Raw genomic sequence first — 23,672 nt, 5'->3', positions numbered from 1 at the left:
GATACTGGCTCACTCCCTTCAAGAGCAGCTTATAAAGAAAGATCCCTTATTTACCTAAATAGCAGGCTGGCTCAGCTCCTGGGACTAGCAGGATTCCAAATGGTCAGTAAGCTACTGAAGTTGAGAAATGTAGGGAAACACCCCATTCTTGCAGAGTGGGAGCTAGCTGGGACGTGGGGGAGTAGACTAAGGAGAAGAACAAAAAGGCTCTTATAAAGTAAAGCCCCCACACTGACAATGAACTGAAGAGGACCCAGCTTGGAATCTAGGGACTATTGTTTAGGAGCTGTGATGGAAGAAATTATTTATGTCTTTTAAGACACCCATTATACAGTAATAGTTGTCACTCACACTATCCCTAAATGTCAAAAGTGACCTATCTACGTACAAATGAGGCAGAGGAGTAGCACAATGGATACTGCTGGACTTGCAGTCAGGAAGAACCACATCTGAATTCTACTTCAGACGCTTAGCAAATGTGTAACCTCTCTCAGACTCAGTTTCTTCATCTGTAAAATGTGAATAATACTAGCACCTTTCTCATGGGGTTGTTGTGAAGATCAAATGAGATGACACATGTAACATGCTTTGCAAATTTCAAGTGCTATATAAATGCTCCCTCTTGTTACTATGATTATTATTACTGTTGCAAATGCCATTCATCACAGGGCATCACTGATTCACTGGATCACAGATATACAGCTGGAAGGGACCCGCGATGCCATATGATCCAACCCCTTCATTTTACAGATGACGAATGGAGGCTTAGAGAGGCTTAGTGACTGGCCCAAGGTCACAAAGGCAGCAAGGCAGAAAAGCTGGGATTTGAACCCACGTGCTCTGCCTCCAAATACGGCATTCTTTCCACTGTTCCATATTGCCTCTCTGATTAACTTGCTTTTTACATTTGAATTATGACTGAATTGAAGTTTATTGTTGCAAAAAAAGTCAAGGTATTATTTTCATTTTTTCCCCTTAGGCAGCTAATTGGTATACTGCACCTGGAATCAGGAAGACCTGAGTTCAAATTTTGCTTCAGACACTTACTAGCTATGTGACTCTGGGTAAGTCACTTAACTTCTGTTGGCCTCAGTTTCCTCAATCATAAAATTAGGATGATAATGATAGCACCTAGCTCCAGTGTTATTGTGAGGACCAAAGGAGATAATATCCGTAAAGTACCTAGCACAGTGGCTGACACACAGTAGGAGCTTAATAAATGCCTGTTTCTTTCTTGGTTTTTCAAAGCAAGTGCTTCAGCATCCAGTGTATCGTCAAACATTAACAACTTATTGGGGTACAGTATTTTCATTAAGAAAAGCTTGATGAAGTGGAATTCAGCTCTCTGAAGCAGAAATGTTAAATAAAACCCATTACAAGAGAATCTGGAAGTTTCCTATAGTCTGTGTATCTCTATATGCCTTTCTATATCTTAATGAAAATATTTCTTACTTCCTTTTTTTTCAAGTCACTGTGCTAATTCAACTGATTTTAAGTCAATTAGAGTTAAGCTTTTAAATGACCTATATAGTTTATCAAACTTCTGATAGACTTTCTATACTTTATCAAACTCTGCCTCAAACTTGGCAGTGTTTGCCTGCCACTATGCAAATGGGCCACTTGCAAAGGAACAGCACCAGTGAACTGCAGCACTGCTGTGCCTGCCATTGCTAGCACTGGATCACAAACCCCTCCATCTCTTCCAAAGCTACTCAACCATACCCTCAGGCCCAATGCAAGGGTTACCTTCTCCACAGGGCCTTCTCTCACTGCATCCTACGTACATCCTACTTCTCTAAACCTTTATAGCACGTATGGTCTGTGTCACTCACTGCACTTTAACCACGTATAAACAAACAGTTAAGTAACAATATGGGTCTCTTATACCCAGCTAGATGGCAAGTTCCTATAGGGCAAAGACTGTATCTACTACTTAGAACCTGAAGGAGGGGCAGGTCAGGTAGGTAGCTTCTTATAAGGTGTAACATACCTAGAGGGGTGAGGTAGAGCAAGTGGTAGAATGCAGCAAAGGATTATTTTAATATGACTTTTTCTAACTACACATTTTTAATGCCAGGAAATTTTATTCTCTATGTTACACAGGTATTAATTTTGTGTTATGTCAAGGTACATGTGTTACAGTAGGAGCTCAAAGTAACACGGAAGGATACACTTTGTAAACCTCCTTTAGGGTGTAAGAATGTCTCCTGCTAAATGCTTGACAAGGATTTGTGAAATGAATCAATCAATTTTATGGCATAATTCAAAAGCTAGAGTTCCCCTCTGAAAGCATGACCATCCTAAAAACATGCATTTCCAAGAATCTACATTCAGCAACAAAGAGGGTAATTATGTGCTGGCAAAGTTTTTGGACATTCTGACAGCCAGTAGTTTAAATGGCAGTATCACAACAGAATCAGCTAAAATAGAGTATATGAGAGCTACAAGTGGGGTGAACAATAGACGGTGATGTTTTCTAAAATAGCCTGCCACCTCTCATTTTAGGGTAGAACATACCACTTTAGCCTATTGGGAAAATCACAGAGAATTCCTGCAGGCAAGCACAGGAAATGATGAGTGAGTGGTTTGTTGGGAACTGCTACTCAGGAACTTGAAAGTCCAATGTGCAGCCCATGGAAAAGGATTCAAAATGCACATCTCTGAAGTTAATTATGTTTCTCTTTAAAAGTCTAGGGTGAAAAGGAGGAGGTGGGGGTGGGGGGGAAGCTCATTTTCTTTAGCATGGAATCCTCTGTTTCTCTGGCTCTGGGCCTAATCTGAATTGTTGTAATTATTTCTTATGGAGAAACTGACATAGTCCAATATCCTTGATGACCATTTTTAATGAGTAATCTCAGCTTGGAGTCTACTGACTGGCTATGTAGTGCCAAGCTGGCCCTCCTGGGGTCACACGGTGAGCTGGGAAGTATCTTGATGTTGTCTTTACTCAGCATTCTGGGAAAAGAGCCTCTAGCCTTGATATCCTTTACAGGGCTGATGTAAAGCAGGAAAACAACCGGGCTAATATAAGTGGGCTGTTCCAGGAGGCAGTGAAAAATATTTTGAAAAGAATAATATTCAATATGGCATTACCCTCTGATGACCAATTCAAATGCTCAAATCTAAGAACTGCTGTATTTTCTTTTCAGAGTTGTTGAATGCCAATAACATTAAGAAATGAAAAATGATTAGTTTTTTTTAAAAAAAGGAAGGTGAAATATAAGACCAAGAACCATTCCCTAAAGGATACAAGTAGTCAAAAAGGACACAAAGTTCTCAAAAGAACAGTAAACTAGCAACCAAGTAAAAAATTGCTTTAATAACTAATAATCAAAGAAATATAAAGCAAAATATCTCTGACATTTCACCTCATACATAGCAAATTGGCAAACATGACAAAAGTTGGAAATAGTATTGCAGGGACTGAGGAAAGAAAGACACACTGATATACTGTTAGTGTAGCTATGGCTTAACCCAATTGTTAAGGATGCAATTTGAGAGGAGGCTTTAAAAATGACTGAAATGTCTGTCCTTTGACCCAGAGTTCCCACTGCCAAGCACATACCCCAAAGAGGTCTAAGACAGAAATGAAGGTCTCATGCACATAAAAACATTTGTAGCATTACTTTTTGTGGTAGCTAAGAAATGGAAGCAAAATGAAGTAGGTGACCACTGATTTGAGCATGGTGGTACATGTGGTACATGAACGTAATGGAATATTCTTATATCATAAGAGAGGATTTCTCACCGACTCACTGTGTGATTTAGAGCACTTCACTTAACCTTTCTGGCTTCTGACTTCATCTCATAAAGTTACCAATGACCTCAACTGCCAAATCTAACGGTCTTTTCTCAATCCTTGTTCTTCTGGACCTCACTTGATGTTGCTAACCCAGTTTCATGGTTTCTGTGACTACTACTCTCTCTTCATTTTTATCCTGCCTGTCTGAATGCCCTTTCTCCACCTCTTTTGCCAATTTATTTTCCATATTCTATATTATTTCTCTTAACTGCGGGTCCTTTCTATACTCTCAGTGACTCCATCGAAGGGGACTGCACTAGATGGCACCCAAGGTCTCTTTTCAGCTTCAGAAATCTATGACCCACAACCTATGCAGATGACACCCAGAGCTATAAAACCTGCTTTAAGCTCTCCACCTAGCTCCAGTCATCAACTGCCTGCTGGATGCCTCAAACTGGATGTCCCACACGTGTCTCACACACCCACAACAGAACTCCTCTTTTCCTCTTAACTCACTCCTCTTCCCAACTTCTCTATTTCTGTTGAAGGCATAGCTATCCTTGCATTTATTCAAGTTCTTAACTGTAGGGGCAATCCTTGTTTCTTCACTCTCACTCACAGCACACATCCAATCTGTTGGCACATGTGTGATTTTCAACTCTACCATATCTTCTGCATACATCCGCTTTTCTCAACAGCCCCAACCTTAGTCTGCTGCCTGGACTACTGAAATAGCCTTCTAACTGGCCTCCCTGCCCTGTCTTTACCCTCTCCAATCTATCTTCCATAAAATTACCAAAGTTATTTCCCTAAAGCAAAGCTCTGACCATGTCACCTCCCTCCATATTCAATAAACTCCAGCGAATGCGGCACATATTTTCCTAACATGGCCAATGAGAGAATTAATTTTGCTTGACCATATAAATTTCTTATAAAGCATTTGTGTTTTTTTCTCTTTTTTTCTAATGGGTTGAGAAGTAGGGTAGGAAAGAGAGAAAATAGATTTGTTATTAAAAAAAATAATAATAATAAAAAACTCCAGTGGCTCTTTCTTGCCTCTAGCATAAAATATAAACAACTCTGTCATATAGCTCTTCAAAACCTGACCCTAATTTAACTTTCTAACTTTACTACACATTACTTCCCTTCAAGCACTCTACAATCCAATCAAATCGGCTCCTTTGTGGCTCCTCACATGTGACCCTCCATCTCCCTTTCCTCCACCTTTGTATTGGCTGTCCTCAATGCCTGGAATGTATCCCCTTCCTTGACTCTTTATATTAGAATTCTCTATTTCCTTTGAAACTCAGCTCAAGTAACAGTTTTCCACATGAAGTTTCAAGTACAAAATGAAACAGGGCAGCCACTAGTTTTGCCAAGATAACTTGCTGATCATGGAAAACATTCTTTTTCAACAATCCAAAAGGTGACTCTACACATGGATACACCAGATGGTCAATATTGAAATCAGATTGATAATATACTTTGCAGCCAAAGGTGGAGAACTCTATATAGTCATTTAAAGCAAGACCTAGAGCTAACTATGGTTCAGATTATGAGCTTCTTATTGCAAAATACAGACTTGAATTGAAGAAAGTAGGGAAAACCATCAGACCTTTTAGGAATAGCTTATGTAACATTCCTTATGAATGTGAAGTAGAAGTAGTGAATAGATTTAAGTGATTAGATCTGATAGATGGAGTGTCTGAATAACTACGGACAAAGGTTCACCATATTGTATGGGAGGCAGCAACAAAAAACAGTCCAAAGAAAAATATGAGCAAAAAAAGCAAAATGGCTGTCTGATGATGCTTTCCATATAACTGAAGAAAGAATGAAAGTGAAAGGTAAAGGAGAAAGGGAAAGATATACCTAACTGAATGCAGAATTCCAGAGAACAGCAAGGAGAAACAAGAAAGTTTTTTAAATGAGCAATGCAAAGAAATAGAGAAAACAACAGAATAAGAAAGACAAGAGATCTTTTCAAGAAAATTAGAGATATCAAGGGAACATTTCATGCAAAAAATGGGCATGATTAAAGAAAAATGGTAAGGACTTAAGAGAAGTACAAGAGATTAAGAAGAGGTGACAAGAATACACAAAAGAATCACACAAGAAAGATCATCACTGATCAACACAATGGTGGGGTTGCTGATCTAAAGCCAGAAATCTTGTAGAATGAAGTCAACTGGGTCTTAGGAAGCTTTGCTAACAATAAGGCTAATGGAGATGATGGTGCTATTTAAAATCCTAAAAGATGAAGCTGTTAAAGTGTCACACTCAATATGCCAGCAAATTTGGAAAACTTAACAGTGACCACTGGATTGGAAAAGATCAACTTACATCCCAATCCTAAAGAAGAGCAATGCTCAAAAGAAGGGAATGTTCGAATTACCAAATAATTGCACTCATGTCACATGCCAACAAGGTTATGCTTAAGATTTTGCAAACGAGGTTTCAGCAGTATGTGAACTGAGAATTACTAGAAGAGCAGGCTGGTTTTCAAAGAGGCAGAGGAAGTAGAGACCAAATTGCCAACATCTGATGGATAACAGAGAAAAGAGTTCCAGAAAAACTTCTACTTCTGCTTCACTGAATACACTAAAGCCTTTGACTATGTGGATCCCAAGATTTGGCAAGTCCTCAAAGAGATGGGAATATCAGATCATCTTACATGTCTTCTGAGGAAACTGTATGTGGGTTGAGAAGCAACACTTAGAACCTGGAACATGGAACAACTGATTGGTTTAAGATAGGAAAAGGAGTATGACAAGGCTATATGTCATCACCTTATTTAACTTATATGCAGAATACATCATGTGAAATACCAGGCTGGACAAATTAAAATCCAGAATTAAGGTTGCCAGGAGAAAAATCAACAATCTCAGATATGCAGATGATACTGCTCTGATAGTAGAAAGTGAAGAATTGAGAAGCCTTGTGAAAAAGGTGAAAGAAGAGAGTGTAATAGCTGGTTTGAAGCTTAACATCAAAAAAACTAAAATCATGACAGCTTGTCCCATCACTTCCTGGCAAACAGAGGGAGAAGAAATGGAAGCAGTGTCAGATTTTATATTCTTGGGCTCAAAGTTCACTGCAGAAGGTAACTGCAGCCATGAAATTAAAAGAGACTTGTTCTTGGAAGGAAAGCTACGGTGAATCTGGACTGCATACCAAAAAGCAAGAGACACTACCTTGCTGACAAAGGTCTGTATAACTAAAGCTATGTTTTGTTTTGTTTTGTTTTTTTCAGTAGCAAAGTATGGCTGTGAGAGTTGGACTATAAGGAAAGCCGAGCACTGCAGAACTGACACTTTCAAACTGTGGTGCTGGAGAAGACTTTTGAGAGTCCCTTGGATGGCAAGGAGACCAAATCAGCCAACACTTAAAAGAAATTAATTCAGACTGTTCAATGGGAGGTCAAATTCTAAGGCTGAAGCTTACATACTTTGGCCACAGAATGAGAAAACAGGACTCACTGGAAAAGATCCTGATGTTGGGAAAGATTGAAGGCAAAAAAGAGAAAGGGAAGGCAGAGGATAAGATGGATAGACAGCATCATGCATGCAACAAATATTAGCTTGGACAGATTTTAAGAGACAGTGGAGAGTACAAGGGCCTTGCATGCTGTGGTCCACTGGATCATGAAGAGTAGGTCATGACTGAATGAAAACAATATGAAATCTCCCCTAATCCCACTGTCCCCACCTGCTGGTTCCCCCTTTCCCCCATACTCCCAAACTACCTTGTATTTATTTTGCACATGTTTTATATGTATTTATTTAGGTATGTGTTGTCTTCACCATCAGAATGTAAGCTCCTTGAAGGCAAGACCTATTTAATTTTTGTCTTTGCATTCTTAGTGCTTAGTAAAGCTCTGCCTGGAGTAGGATCTTTTACTTTCCCCTTTTCTAAAAGTATCTGGAGGCATTTAATTAATGCTTATGGATTGATCTATAAAATGTGGCAGTTGGACTAAATAATTTCTAATATTCAAGTTCAATTACTCAATGACTTCATGGTAGTGGAAGGAAGCAATGGATTTGGGGTCAGAGGATCTGAGTTTGATAAAACTCTATAGCTTACTAGCCATTCGTTATTCAACAAACCATGTTATCTCTCTGAATATCAGTTTCTCTATCTGTAAAATGGGGATAATAATGTTTACATTATTTAAGTGTCAGGGTTATTGGGAAGAAAGTACTTTGTAACAAGACAAAGAAATAAGAATTATTATTATTACTGCCATTAAAGTATTCCTCTGATATACCATTATTGGTAGGAAGTGAGCCTGTATTATTTTTTCAAATTAAATTTTATTTTTCAATCATCAAGTTATCTTTTTTCTCCCTTTCACCTCTTCCTCCACTGAAAAAAAAAATAAACAAAAAACAAAACCTTTGCAACAAATAAACATATTCAAACAAAACAAATTCCCACATTGGCCATGGCCAAAAATACATGACTCATGACTGCATATCAGTCCATTATTTCTCTGACAGGAGACGGCTAGCACTTTTTATCAACAGTCCCCTGAAATCAAAACCGATTACTGTGACCACAGTTCTCAAATCTTTCAAAATTGTTCTTTTCTATGTTACTATATAAACTGTTCTTCGGGTTCTGCTCACTTCAATCCACATCAGTTCATACAAATCTTCACAGATTTCTCTAAAATCATCTTTTTCACTCACCATTTCTTACAGCAATTGTGTATTCCATTATATTCATATATCATAATTTATTCAGCATTCCCCAATTAATAGATACCCCCCTGAATTTCCAGTTCTTTGCCATCACAAAAAAGAGCTTATATCAATATTTTTGTGGATAAGGTCCTTTTCCTCTTTCTTTGATCTCTTTGGGCATAAGCTTAGTAACGGTATTGTTGGTAAACCTGTATTACTGAATACAGGGACAGCTAGGTAGTGCAGTGGATAGGGTGCTGGGCCTGAAATCAGGAAGTCTTGAGTTCAAATACAGCCTCAGATGTATGACCCAGGGCAAACCATTTAACCTGTGTGTCTTAGTTTCCTCATCTGTAAAATGAGCTAGAGAAGGACATGGCAAACCACTCCAGTATCTTTGCCAAGAAAACCCCACATGGGGTCACAGAGAGTCAGACATAACTGAATAACAATGAAACTGTATTATTGAAGTTTATGCCATTGGAGTACAACCTATCAGTTATGATATCCATCTTGAAAGGCTTTCAGTACCACCTACAGTCCAAATGACTAGAGTCTGAGAACTTGCTTATCCAAGCTGGAAATGTTTATCGCCAGACAGCGTTGTGCATTTTTGGCCACAGAAACTCTCAAAGACCATCCGTCTCCTATGCTCTGGAACAGTCTCCACAATGAGGAGTCACAGAGCCTTGAGATGTGACGACACTGAGATTCTCTGAGACTGGAGAGTGAACAAGGACTGCCACGCCACTACGCGGAGCAGCTGGCTCACCTCCTCCTTCTCCAGGTGAGGGGGGAGACAATGCTTGATGCTCTTCTCCAACTAATATGTCTGCCGGCTGTGGCTGGTATTTTTCTCATTGGTCGACAAAAGATGAGGAAGGTGATGTGGCAGTTTGTAAAGGCCCCTCAGCAGTTTCAGAAAAGGAAGAGAAAGTAACGTATGGTAGCACATGCCTGTGGTCCCTGTACTGAGGAAGCTGAGGCTGGGGGATTGCCTGACTCTGGGAGTTCTATGCTGCATCACTGCAGCTTAAACAGATCGGATATCTCCATTAAGTCTGGCACCAAGTGGTGAGCCCCTGGGTGCAGGGAGCTGCTAGGCTGCCTAAGGACAGGGTAAGCCAGCCAGGATTATAGGCAGAGCAGTCAAGGCTTCTGTGCTCATCAGCAGTGGGGCTGGGTCCATGACTGGTTGCTGTACTTCCAGCCTGGGAGAAATAGGGAAACCCTGTCTTAAAAAAAAAAAAGACAGGTTTGGAAAGGGAAAGGAGGAAGAGAAAGGTCTTTTATAGGCCTTAGTAAAGAAAAGAACTCTCATGATAAAAGGATAAAAAGGGATCACAGACTAAGAAGTCATATTGAGTTCAAAGAAAATGAACTTAGAAAGCTTTACTTATAAAAATAACCTCTGGTAAAACCTATTTTTATCATATGTCCAAGATCACTATCAAAATCCCTGTGCTGAATCACAAGACCTTGTGCATAATCCCTTAAAGAATGTGACACTGGCTGTCTGATTTATGGTGGAGATATTTAAAATAGACTTCAAAGTTAACCCGAGCTCAGGGCGAGGCTGGTACTGACATGATCCAAACTGTACATGCAGGTGGACCACACTTCATGAAACAGATGGAGTCCTAAAAAGTTGGCTTTAAAATGAATTACAGTTAATTGAATCATATTTTCCCGGTGACTCACATTATTATATCATTGATATAGTTTCATGGGAAAGATTGTAACCTTAAAATCTACTTTTCCTACTGCAAAGTTTTAAAAATCATTGGCAGGTCCCTTAGCCTCTAGAGAAGTAGCTTTATCACAAGGTTTGGTAGCCCGTCCGTGATATGTGGATAAATGCTTTATAAACCTCAAAGCACTATGAAAATATCAGATATCAGATAGGAAAGAAAATTTTAATTCCTAGTGAACAGCATATGATCAATTAACCAATCAGTAATATGTGAAAGTATACTATACAGAAGGGACAGCGTGCCAGTAGAATGCAAGCTCCCTGAGAGCAGGGACGATCTCATTTTTGTCTCTTCAGCCCTACGCCATTCCTTGCACACAGTAGGCATTTAATAAATTGTCTTTTCCTCTTCCAAACGTCTGGTTTATTTTTTCATTTTTTGCTTTTGTTGTTGTGGTTGTGGTTGTTGAGGATTCTGCCTGTTGATCCAGGTTTGTAACCTGGGCCATCTTCCTCTCTTCCCTCACCCTTAGAATTCAATCGCTTGCCAAGTTCTGTTCATTCGACGCATACAACCATTCTCATATTCATGCCCTGCCTTCCTCTGACACAGGCCCCACTCTGATGCAGGCCCTCACCATCTCTTGCCTGGACTTTTAGAATAAATCCCCCGGTGTTTTCACTCTCTGAGCCACCCTTCATATGGCTGCGAAAATAATCTTCTTAAAGCCCAATTCCAACCACATTCTTCATGTACTCATGAATTTTCAGTAGCTCCCAATGCTCCTAAGATAAATAAAATACAAACTCCTTAGCTCAGCTTTGAAAGCCCTGTACAATCTGGCCTAGCTTTTCAGACTTATGGCATACTGATTCTATTCGCATATTCTATGCTCCAGACAAACCGGTCAGCTTGCTGCTCCCCAAACCCAGCACCGTTTCCCACCGTGCTGCCTTCCGCCAGGCTCTCCTCTATGCCTGCAATGCTCTGCCTCCTCATCTCTGTCTCTGAGCTTCCTTGGCTTCTTCCAATACTCAGCTCAAACCCCACCTTCTTCAGGAGGCCTTCCTTAGTCCCCCAAGCTGCCGGTGCCTTCCCTTTGAAATTACCTCTCATCTATTCTGAATATATCTTATATCTTCCTAGCTATTTACATGTTGTCTCTCCCACTAGAATGGAAACTTCTTGAGGGCAGGGACAGATGGTTGTTTTGATTTTGTTTTTGGCTTTCTTTGAATTCACAGTGACGAGCACAGAGTAAGAACTCAACAAATGCTCGTTGACTGGCTTGAATCTTAAACACACAGCATACAAGTTAAGTATAGCACAGGAATTAAGTACAGGAGATGAGGGGAATTCTACTGTGAATTCTGTAGCATCAGAATTGAATTTATTGTGCTTAGCACAGACCCTGGCACAGAGTAACTGCTTAATAATGCTTATTGAAGAACCGAATGACACAGCAATGTAGAGTAGCACAATGGAATGTTAATGGAAATATCTCTTAAACACATTTATGAAATTATAATGGAGAAAGAATAGGGTATAGTAGGAAGAACACTGGACTGGGACGTTAAAAGAGCTGAGTCCTGACTCTGACACTGCCTAGTTATTTGATTATGGGGAAATCAGCATCTCTGGGGCTCCATTTCCTTATTTGTGAAACAGGATAATAATTCTTATCCTACACGACTGTGAGGAAATCATAAATCATATAAACTGTAAAGTACAGAAATCATACAAACTGTAGAGTACTACAGAAATGTGAGCTGCAGAAGCAATACTAATAGCAGTAGAAATACAAACCAGCTGGTTGCGGTAGTAGTACAATCTCCAGACTATATAGAATGAAAATACGATGATCTCTCAGAACATAGAGACTTAGGGGAAGAAATCAAAACTACATAGGAACAAGATGAAAGATACATCAGTCGGTCCTCTGCTGGTGTCCTGAGGATGCTGTCAGTGTGCCTACAGAAGATGAACTTACGTATTCACATCCCAATATTTTGATTCAACTACAAAAAGCAATCGTTTTATCATCTTACCCAATAGGCCCCCAAATAGTCAACAAAGAACAATACTAGGTGGGGCAGCTAGTTAGCACAGTAGCTAGAGCTCTGGCCTTGGAGTCAGGAGGACCGAGTTCAAATCCAGCCTCAGACATTTGACACTTACTATCTGTGTGACCCTGGGCAACTCACTTAACCTTGATTGCCTCACCAAAAAAACAAAACAATAGTAGGATAGTGACTTATCTCTGAATAATTTCTAACAGAACTCCCTCACATAAAAGATGAGAACTATAATAATGACGACAATGATAATAACAACAATAATACCTCTCTCCTGCCTTCGGGAGTCTGCAACTCCATCTTTCTCTGTTCAAAGTTCCCATTTCATTATGAATCAGACTCAAGGCCCAGGGTTGCCCAATTGTACTATTCTCTGAGACCTGCCTCCACAATCATTTTACTAAAAAAAAAAAAAGCAACTAATTGATCCTTTGTTGACCTATCCCTTGGTTGGGAAATGGAAAGGTTGAAAAAGTTTGTCTTCCCGACACCTTTAGGAATCTAGTATCTTCAGTTCTCTCTATTCTTCTAGTCTCAAAATCTGCCAAAGGAAAAGGTCTAATAAACACTGGCACTCCACCCCACTGTCAAAATGATATTCCCAAAGTGGTCCATCTCCCTGCTCCATATATATCATCTATGTGGTATTTGCATTTTAGCTGTAGGGATACAGTTTTAGACTAAAGGAAAGATTCTCTAAAAATGGAACTTTTGTCATTAGCCATGAGTGCAACCAACTCCAAGAAGATATTAGGAACACACTGAGCAGGAAAATGGGAAAAAGCCAGAAAGACCTCTCCTCACCGAATGAGACTGCTCAAATACCCAAGAAGCTCTCTGTTACTCAATCAAAATAAGAATGAAGTCAAGGTAACCCCTCTACTTCACTGAGAAAGTCTCCCCTAAACTAAACAGAGAAGAATTTCATGAGTAACATGAGAATCTCTAGGTCAAGTATTACGGAGATACCCTACATATTAATTAGCAAAATTACAATGAAATCAACTTACAAATTAAAACAAAAAATCAACCTATGAATTATGCATTTTTATGTCTAGTTGAAACTGAAAATATGATCAGAAATTTTTTTCAAAATCCAAATGCTTATATTTCCATTGAGGCTCACCATTATTTCCTTTCTGTTTAACTCAATTCAACAAACATTTACTAAGCACCTACTATATGCAAAGAACTGTTTCTGGAGGACAATTTCCCAAGTGATGATACCTCCTCAGTGGGTATCATTCCTAGTAGTGGACCAACATGCACAAATCACTCAAACCTGACTGGACAGTAAAAATTCTGTGACATGAACACTTTTTTTTAAATGGGAGAAAACAGTTACTGAGGCAGTGGCATTGAGCAAAAAACTGTATTGGGAAGAAAGCTCCCACAGGTTTTTAGTGAGGACCAAATGAAATAATGTCTGTAAAGTGCTCTGTAGACATTAAAGCATCATATACACATGAGCAAGGATGATTAAAATTAATAATAATAATAATAATAAAATGACTTTATAAAATGATGACAATAAATATCAGGTCTGTAAGGTGAAGCATTAAGGATCCCTGTTGAGTTTCCTGGGAATTCATCCATCTACAATTTGCCATTTTGCCATGTTTGGAGAAATAGAGGATTCACGTTGCTATGAGCTAGTGGTTCACAGAGCCTACCTCTGCCCCGTGAGCAACATAAGGCCACTTTGCTAAGAACTGGCCATAATGTTCAATAGCTATAGTACCATGCCCTGGGTTCTACATTGGACTCCCAGGTTGTATTGCTGGGCCTCTGAAGAGCTGGCAGTTGCAAAATTCCTCTGGTATTTATCCTATACTGTTAACTTTTTATGTTTACATTCAGATGGGTTGCCAGCTCTTGGAGGGTGGGATCCCTATCCCTATAGCACTTTACATAGAGAGATAACATTCAATATGCATATGTTTTTTAAACTGACTCAGGATCTTACCAGTTGAAAGAAGCTTCAGAGATCATTGAAGCCAGGCTGTATCTGAACAGAAATCTACTCTAGATTTCCCAAGGTGCCCATTCAGGCTCCAGTCTGAGGCAGGAACCAACTTACATATACCCAAAAGCTTCAGAGGGAACCTGTGAATGGCCCTGTGATCCCGGGGCTCCCACAAGCCTTCTACACTAACTGAAGTTGGAAGCAAACTTCTCAGAGTGGGTATAGATGGGCTCTGTGGTTCTGCCCCGGATCTTTAGGGTGGTCCCAAAGGCCTTACAGCCATCCATGGATTTAGGTGAGGGGACGCCACCATCTAATAATCAGGAAAAATATTTCACTGGCAAATAATTACCATGAGAAAAGAGAAGGGACTGAAGGAATTAAGAGGGACACCCAAGGAGTATAGTGCCCACCTGATTACATTATGGTGGCGCCTTTCCCGGAAAGGAGGAAGCTCATGCACTGGTGGTCTAATGTGGGTGACTCTCTTTACTGAATGCATAATGATACAGTGAAAAAACAGTTAGACGAGGAGCAAAAAAAACCTGATTTCTAGTTGTGGCTCTATCATTGTCCATATGACCAAGGTCAAATCACTTGATCTTTCTGTGCCTCATTTTTCTCATCTATAAAAGGGGGATAATCACATCTGCTCAAATCTATCTCACAGAGATGTTGTGAGGATCAACGTAATATTCTGAAAAGCAAAATGTAAGACGGAATTGTTTTCTTCTGTCTACTTTTATCTCTCTTGGAGTGCAAATGGAAAAACACTTCCTCCCTGGGATGGTGGGGTCCTCCAGTTGCTTCTGCATGATAGTATGCTGAAAGTTATCATAATCACTCCCATGAGATTACCCGAATAGGAAAAAAAAACCAAATGGATAAAGAAGTCTGCCTACTGCCCATACTATATTGGAGAATTGGATGGACAACCTATAGAACTGTTCCATCAATACATATATCTTGGACAGGCAAAACCCTTATTTGACACAGATATACATAAAAATGCAAACTGCCACCCTTTTGAGGGCTTTAAAAAAAAATCATACAGGTCTAAGTATGCTTCTGGCAACAGAGAAAGAGTGAGTAATAGGGAAAGATGGAAGATGGGAGTGGGAATGACCAAAAGATGGGAACAGATGGGAGCTTGACAGGACTGAGTGCAAAGGTAAGGGTCTGGGCTGGACAAAGAGAAAGGCAACCACCTCCTCACACTCAGGAGGAGAGGACGGGTTATACGAATAAGAGCTCCGAGGGACGGACGTGAGGAGGTGAGAGCGCTCACAATAGAGAACCTCTGTTTTTCTTTTTCCTTTAAGTGCTTTTAAAAATGTTTTCTTGATGCTTCTTGCCTTTTTTACATCAAAGTTGGCTTCCCCATCAGCATTCTCTTTTGTAACAAAGAAACAGAGTGGAGCAAAACAAATGGACACGGTGACCATGGTCCTTTCCTTTACACCGCCGAGGGCACCACCGATACTGTTCCCTCGGTTCTGCTTGTTTCATTCTGCACACAAGGCTTCCCAAGCACCACTGTGCTTCTCACATTCCTCAGTTCTTGCAGTGTAAGAACATGCCATTCATAGGCCACCATTGTCTTCAAATATTCTTCAATCGATAAGCACCTACCTGTTAGCAGTTCTTTGCTGCTCTCCATATTTTGGTACATGTGGGACGTTTCCCTCTTTCTTTGATTTCCTTGGGATGAGTGATGGCTTCTATTTTCTCAATAAAGTAGGAATCAGGAACTGCTAAGGAGGATTGTAGTGGGATCACTGGGGAGCTCAGGGGAGAAGAGGAAGTCTTTAATGATCCACTGAGTGGCATGGAATACCGATTCTGTCTCTCCTCTTCAATGACAAACTCTCAGAAAGAATTATCTACACTCACTACTGCCATTTCTTCACTATCCACTTAGCTGAATTAAAGTGCTCCCTCCAAAGGTACCAACAATCTCTCTCTTTTTTGGTGAGGCAGTTGGGGTTAAGTGACTTGTCCAGGGTCACACAGCTAGGGCCAAGTGTCTGAGGCCAGATTTGAACTCAGGTCCTCCCAACTCCAGGGCCAGTGCTCTACCCACTGCACCACCCAGCTGCCTCAATCTCATCAATTTTAACTGCATATCTCTCACATATGTTTCATCTCTCTACTTCCACAGCTATCTCCTTTAGAAATCTCCTTCACTCATTACCTCTTGTCTGAGTTTTCATAAAATAGTCTAATTTGTCACCACATTTCATCTTTCTCCTCTTTTCTACCTATCTGCCAAATCTGTCTTCACAGGCCACATGTCTGTGTCAGTGTCACTCCACCAATCCAACTTCTTTAGTGGGCCCCTTTGTCCATAGAGTAAATGAGGTTTCAGCCTACCAGGTTTATTACACATTACTCTCCACAGTCTATATTATTGCCACATTGACCTCCTGGCCACTTTTTTTTTTTTGGCTAGGCGATGGGGTTAAGTGACTTGTCCAGGGTCACACAGCTAGTAAGTGTTATGTGTTCTGAGGCCACGTTTGAACTCAGGTCCTCCTGATTCCAGGGCTGGTGCTCTACCCACTGCGCCACCTAGCTGCCCCACCTGGGCACTTTCTAAACTCAATATTCTTGTCTCCTGCCTCAGTGAATGTGCACAGACAGCTCCCCATGCCTGAAATGTACTCCTTCTTTATAGTCACTTCTTAGAGTCCTTCAAAGCTTAATTCAGGCCTCATTCTCTCCATGAGCTAACAATGCCACCCCTCTTCCCCAGGTTGTTACTGTTTTTTCCCACCTCAATTTCTCTCGTATTCTGCTTATTTGTGTATGAAATTGTTTCCCTCCAGTAGTAGAATGTAAGCCAAATAAGGCTGTTTTTGCCAGGATGCCTAGCACATAGTAAGTACTTAATATATTTGTTAAACTGAAACACTACGTTCATACAGAGAGTCCTTTTACACTGGCTTTTCAAGTATCTTTGGTGCCAGGATTGAACCTGAAAGTCCAGAGATACCCAAGATGGCTCTTGACTGAATTTTTTGGTAGTTCGCTCTCAAAGCCCTTTCTTTTGCCACAAAACAGACCAAAGGCCAGTGCAGGGGAGGAGATTTGATTATCCTCACATTGTGCTCCAGTTTCCCATTTTCGTCTGTTTTGATGTCACTAAAGAAGCAACGCTATGGGTACAGAAAACGTGTCTGTTGCTATTTATTTGTGGTTTGACCCCAGGACAACAAAATGAATAGAAACAGAAAAAGAATAAATAACTAAGTCTGCCCTTTGAATACTCACTCAACTATTTTCTATTGAATCTTGACAGAGTAAGCTCTGTTTTTTGTTATCCTCCTGGATTTCCCATTGCTCTACTTTAGCCTGAGAGATTTCAAAGTATCTGCTCATCATTCCAAAGCAACATCATCTGGGTCTGGTGACCCAATGCCACAAATCTGGAACAGAAAATGTCCAGGGTCTTCACTAAAATGAACATTGCCCAGTGTAACTGCCTAAGGTCTAATGACTCTGTAAACCAATGTGCTGCTCCTTAATGACCAGCTTTTATCAATCACCATATTACTGAAATAGAGACTTAGCACTTCATGCAATGTACTAATAACCCAGCAACACAAAGAGCTGTGTAAGACAAGGGAAAAGAAAAGACCCTAAAATGTCTAGCTTTATCCATTCAAATGCAATGAGGGCCAAGTCTTAACATTCCGCTTAGTTCTACCAATTGTCTTATAGTGGGGTGCTATCTCTACCTATTAGGGGTCTCTGTTTTACTTATTTATGTAATTGTGAGGATCAGATCAATCAACAATGTAGCCCACTTAGAACAATTACTTTAATTAGTTGAGCAAACCTCTACTAAAGTAATCAAAGATGTTAAAGTAAGTTTGAAAAGTCTTTGATGAATTAGGAAAGGATGAAAAGATGCTACAGATGAAGTGTATTGAGATTGGCTGAAGAGACTCAGTCACACCCTGTGGGTCTTGGACAAAATAACAGCAAGCCAGTTTGGACCCAGGTATTTGAGTACAGGCCAACTCAATGGTAGATGGAAATTCAGCCAAGCCCCTAAGAAAGAACTGCTTTTTTGGAGGGGGGGGGGAATGGGAAGGGTCTGTGTGACCCTCTGTTCCCCCTTCCACTCTGACTAGATGATGACCTTGTGAACTTTGAAAGGACAAAAGATTTTGGTTTTCCCATTTGTTCTCTATGAAGAAATCTGCAGAAATCTACTTAGGAGGAACACTGGGGGCCTAATGAAAGAGAGAAATGTAATTTCTTTCTTTCCAAAAAAAAAAATTAATTAATTAATTTTTGGTTTTCAGCATTCACTTTTATAAGATTTTGAGTTCTAAGTTTCTCCTCCTCTCTCCCCTCCCCAAGACAGCATGTAATCTGATACAGGCTACATATGTACAATCATATTAAACACAGAGAAATATATTTTCAACCAAAGAGCTTGCAGAGGCTCCAGGTTATCCCCTCTGCCACATTGACTTTAAGCCTGAGCCTACTTTCCCCTTGATTCTGCAGATACTTATGAGAGAGTGTGCCACTAGTTAGGGGAACAGGTGCTTCATACCAGCTGTTCTTATCACACTGCCTTAGTGTTTAAATACTCTTTTCTAAACGCTGATTGCCTGGCTGGCTAATTGATATTAACTGATAATCAATGGAGGAAATATACCAGCAGGGGCTTGTAAGCTTTACTACTAGAGACAAGTCCTTCTGCCCTTAAGGGTTACTTCTAAACACTTTGAGAAGAGAAGTAAAAGGCCACCTTCTGGGGACCCAATGAGAAGGGAGATTTGGGTAGTGAGCCCAGGGCCTTGTCTGTCACATCTATATATCTGCATCTATGTCTACATGCATATGAAAAAACAGAATTATAGAGTCTCAGTTATAAGGTCTTACAGGTCACCTAGTCCAACCCTTCATTTTTATTCACAAGAAAAGTGAGACTTGACCCAAAGAAGGGAGTGATTTGTCTAAGGTTACATGAAGAGTCTAGTCATAGAGTTGGGTTTTGTTTTGGTTTTTTTGTTTCTTCTCTTTTGTGGTTTCTCCCATTGGTTCTAATTCTCCTTTACAACATGACTAATGTGAAAATGTGTTTAATATGAACGTACATGACAGCCTATATCAGACTGCATGCCGTCTTGGGGAGGAGGAAGATGAGGGAGGGAGAGAAAATGAAGAACTCAAAATCTTATGGAAGTGAATGTTGAAAACTAAAAAAAAAAAAAAGTCTTGTAGTGGAGTTGGGACGACAGCCCAGGTCTCCTGACTCTAAGTCCAGTGCTTAAGACCATTATAATGTGGTGCTTAAGTCATTGTTTAGAAAAAGTAAAAGGTCCCTTCCCCATGGCCCTAGGCCAAGACAAAGCCAATAAGTACATCTGCACAAACAGCTTTCCATTCTTACTGCCCAGTATGGCTCACTGACCTGAAGCTTCATTTCGGGGCTCTCATGCAAAAAGGTCAGTTTATAGAAAGAGTACACTTCATCGGTGACACAAAGGAGAAGGAATAGTAGACACACATCGAAGGATTCAAGAGTTAGAAAGTACCTTATATAAATATTTTATTGTTTTCCTGCCTTGTTGCACTATGTTCCTGCAGACAAGTGCTTTAAATCAATGTTTTTTTTTACTATTACAAAGCCAATAAAAATAAGCATTTCTTCACAGGCTTTCCAGACTTCAGGATTCTATTTAATTACCCTGGTGTAGCAGAAAGAACATACACATCTGTCTGACCAGAGGGACCCGGATTCATATTCCAGCTATACCATTTTCTACGTATGAGCTTGGGAGAGTAACTTTTTAATATCTCTGATCAAAAAAAGAGGGCTCAGACTAAATGATTCCTAAAGTCTCTTACAATTCTACACTGATGATGCTAAGATTTTTTGTGGCCCTTCTAGTCACTTCTGCAGCTGCAGCTATAATTGCTTTGGAGATGTATTCTCCACATTTTATCATGTATTTTTTACATAGTGCAGGGTCAGGAAACTTAACCAACCATGTGACTTTGGATGCAAGTCACATTATCTTTTGGGGTCCTGCTTTCCTCCACTATAAAATGAAGGCTCGGACTAGATCATCTGGTCTCCAAAGCTCCTTCCAGCTCTGACATTACACATTCTGAGGTGCCTTCTTGGGCTGACATTCCTCTTTCTGTAAGATTTCCTTCCAGGTCTGAAACTCTAAAATTCTTGGGTTTCTTCCAACTCCAGCACTTTCTGATTTTGCCCCCTTCCCTCCTCTCCACTCCTTACCTCAATTAAACTAGGAAGCAGTTCAATAGAGGAACCAGAACTTCAATTTCCTTTATAATAAGTTCTACACAGGACTAATAACTAAGGTTATTCAATCTAGTTAGTGCTCAGTAAACTGCGTTGGATGATATGGTTCCCATGACACCTCATTGGTTGGACTGTGCCCAGAATGAAGGTTGTTTTCTACACAAATAAATTTTCCAGGTAACTAAAGCTTACCCTTTAAAGTACACTTTAGAGTATGCTATATCTATTACTTGTCTTGTTCCCGTAGCAGACAGCAAGCTCCTTGAAGGCAACAACAATGTCTTCCGTGCATCTACCTTAATACAGAGCACAGGGGCTGCGTGGCACACAGTAGGTGCTTGCTTACTTCAAGTCTGCTGTCCTGCGCTGTAGTAAGTGCCCAAACAGTTAAAAATGTTAACCTTCTTGAATGGAAATCTAAGTATTCTGCACTTCCCTGCCCTCTTATTTTTGTACTTTAAGATGATTAACTTTACTAAGCATACGCAGGGTGTCGCTTTGATGTCCCGAGGGCATCTGAAACTCCAGGCAACCAAAACAGAACTCATCACTGCTCCCCACGACTCACTCCTCTCCTGCCACTGAGGTCATCGCTCTCCTTCCAGTCACCTAGACTCACGACCTTGGTGTCTCCCTCAACTCCTGCTCTCCCTCATTCCCAATGTCTACTCAGTTGCCAAGTCTTGTTGATATTGGGAGTCCAAGAACTGGAGTTTCAACCTTAGCTCTGCATTAACTACCTATATTACCCAAGGAAGTCACTCAGCCTCCCTGGGAGTTAGTTTTCTCATCTGTAAAATGTGGAAGTTGGACCCGATGACCTCTTAAGTTCCTTTCACTTCCAGATGCACAATCCAGTGAACATCTCTCCCATCTGTACTTGTCCCATTCACACAGCTCCCAGCCTAGTTCAGGCTCACCCTTCCTTTCCCTTTCCCTTCCCCACCCTTCCATTTCTCTTCCCTTGTGTTCCCTTCCCTTCCCCCACCTTCTCCTTCCCTTCTCCCTTCTTCCCTTTCTCTTTCTTTCCCTCTCCCCTCCCTTCCCTTTCTCTTCCCTTCCCTTCTTCCTTCCTGGACTTCGGTAATAACTTCCTAGTTGGTCTTCCCTGTTTCCAGTCTCTAATTTATCCTCTACATAGCTACCAAAGTGATATACCTTAACCACAGTTCTGACTGTCTCTAGACTCTTCAACACACTCTCTAACCTCTCCTATGGCCACTAGGAAACATACAAACTCCCCAGTTTGGCAATTAAAGCCCTTCACAGTCTCTGGCACACTTTTCCAGGTTTATTACGTATTACAAACCCTCATACATTCTACATCCCCAGGAAATTCACCTATTTGTTCTCTATACGTGCCATCCATAGAATCCCTAGCTTCCTTCAAAGTTTAGCTCAGATGCTGCCTCCTACATGAAGCTCATCCTGATGCCCCAGCTGCTAGGGTCCCTCCCTCAAAATTGCCTTGTGTATACTCTGTATTAACTGGGATGTGTATTCATTGTTTCCCATTCCCTGCCCACTTAAATGTAAAATACTAAATTTAATTAAATAAGTCAAGGTCATCAGAGTAAGCATCAATTACTGTATAGGGAGCGCTCATAATACAATGTCCCCACTGTCTACCGAGGTGTGTGGTAAGTTTTTTGCTTCCATGAGAAATGGTCTAACTTGCTGTGCTTTATTTGGGCTTCTGAGTCTTTTTTTTATGGTTCTCTTATCTCTTGTGCCTTGATAATGGTGGATACTACATGTTGTTAGTGTGACTGCATCTAGCAACATCCCTAATTTACTGCTTCTAACTTTTTCTAGAGTGGGAAAGTAGCTATCCTACTTTATTAAAATTTTATGAAATAACTGTTATTAGGCCACGAGTACAAAAAGCTGTCTTATGAGTAAAATGGAGAGCGTTAGTGCTTCTGTGTTGAAGATGATGACTTTGTTACGCCTATTTCAGTATCTTAGAGACCGTTTTTGTTTCTTTCTGGTTGCTAGATGAGGGACCTTGGGATTCATGTATGTGCTTTCAACCAACTTGTACTGAGCAGCTATTATGTCAGCAGATATGGTGAGCAGCATCTGACTGACTGAGCTGGACAGATGAAAGGCAGCATGGTGTGATGTAAAACAATACCATCCACAAGACCAGGAATCAGGAAAAAAGAGTTCTAGCACAGTCTCTGCTGTTGATTCTCCGTGTGACCCTGGGCCTTCATTATCTTTCTAGAATCCATTTTCCTCATCCATAAAATGGCCTGGGGCAAAATTCTTTTTATTTTTTAAAAATATATATCCTTATTTATTTTGTTAAATATTTCCCAATTACATTAAAAATTTTTTTTAACATTCATTTAGAAAAATTTGAGTTCCAAATCTTCTCCCTCCCACTCCCTCCCTTTTCTGACCTATTTTCTCCTCCTATACCTATGTTCATCACGCTCCAAAACGCTTTGTGCTGGTAACTCCTGAGATTCCTGCTAGGAAAGCAGCCAGGAGGCCATGGGCACAAAGAGGCCTGGACTGCATGTCAAGAGATTAACACTGACCATCTGTGCAACCTTGGGCAAGTCACTGAATGTCTACAAAATGAGGGGATCACACTAAACCACTTATAAGGTTATTTCTAGCTCTAGTATTCAGGGAGTCTATGATGAATCACTAACACTTCAGAGTGAATTTATTAATCTTCCTAAGAGTATTTGTACTTTTAAAACAGAGCCCACTAGAAAGGAACTCAAAGTAACAAATCTTTAATGGTTGAATTTCAGAAACTGTAATTGGAAGTGGGGACACTATTTCTGGATCTTCTTGGAGCCCCCTCAAATTTGGCCACACAGACCATCACCTATTCCACCCACCTTGCTATTTGTACAACACAGAAGGCCCTGGATGACTCAGAATTCTTATTTCCTGACTCCAGCTTTAGCCGGGGGCGGTGGGAAGTGGTAGAGAGGCAGTAGGTGATTCTTTCCGGTGCAAAGGTAAACAAGCTATTTATCAAGGCTCTTCCAAAGAAAATCTCTCCCTGAGGTCTGAGTCATAGTGAAAACAGGAAATCTACTCCTCTTTCTCCTCTGTGGACCATCCCACATGCCCACTGTAGTCAACATAACTCTGAAAACACCCTCATAAACTCCCCCTGGAGCCAGTGCCAAAGTGGTGCTACGTGCAAGGGGCTGTCACAGCAGGGAACATTGTGAATGCACTAG

At 40.5% G+C, this 23,672-nt stretch overlaps 1 protein-coding gene across 9 annotated transcripts in view; it reads right to left on the bottom strand.

The window, feature by feature from the left end:
- ATG7 (autophagy related 7) overlaps positions 1 to 23,672 on the bottom strand; it is a 250,217-nt gene that overhangs the window by 56,403 nt on the left and 170,142 nt on the right. Inside the window, exon 19 of one of the 9 annotated variants that reach the window (XM_078152205.1) lies at positions 10,489 to 10,909. The exons of the other annotated variants lie outside the window; for them this stretch is intronic. Coding sequence (XP_078008331.1) covers positions 10,847 to 10,909 — 63 coding nt within the window. The 3' untranslated portion in view covers positions 10,489 to 10,846. Of the gene's footprint in view, positions 1 to 10,488; positions 10,910 to 23,672 lie in introns of those variants that run through there. 9 annotated transcript variants of the gene reach the window in all.

The sequence above is a fragment of the Phascolarctos cinereus genome, unplaced genomic scaffold, assembly GCF_003287225.1.
Source record: "Phascolarctos cinereus isolate Bilbo 61053 unplaced genomic scaffold, phaCin_HiC Scaffold_4;HRSCAF=312, whole genome shotgun sequence".
NCBI classification, from domain to species: Eukaryota; Metazoa; Chordata; class Mammalia; order Diprotodontia; family Phascolarctidae; genus Phascolarctos; species Phascolarctos cinereus.
This window is presented reverse-complemented; position numbering and strand designations above follow the sequence as displayed.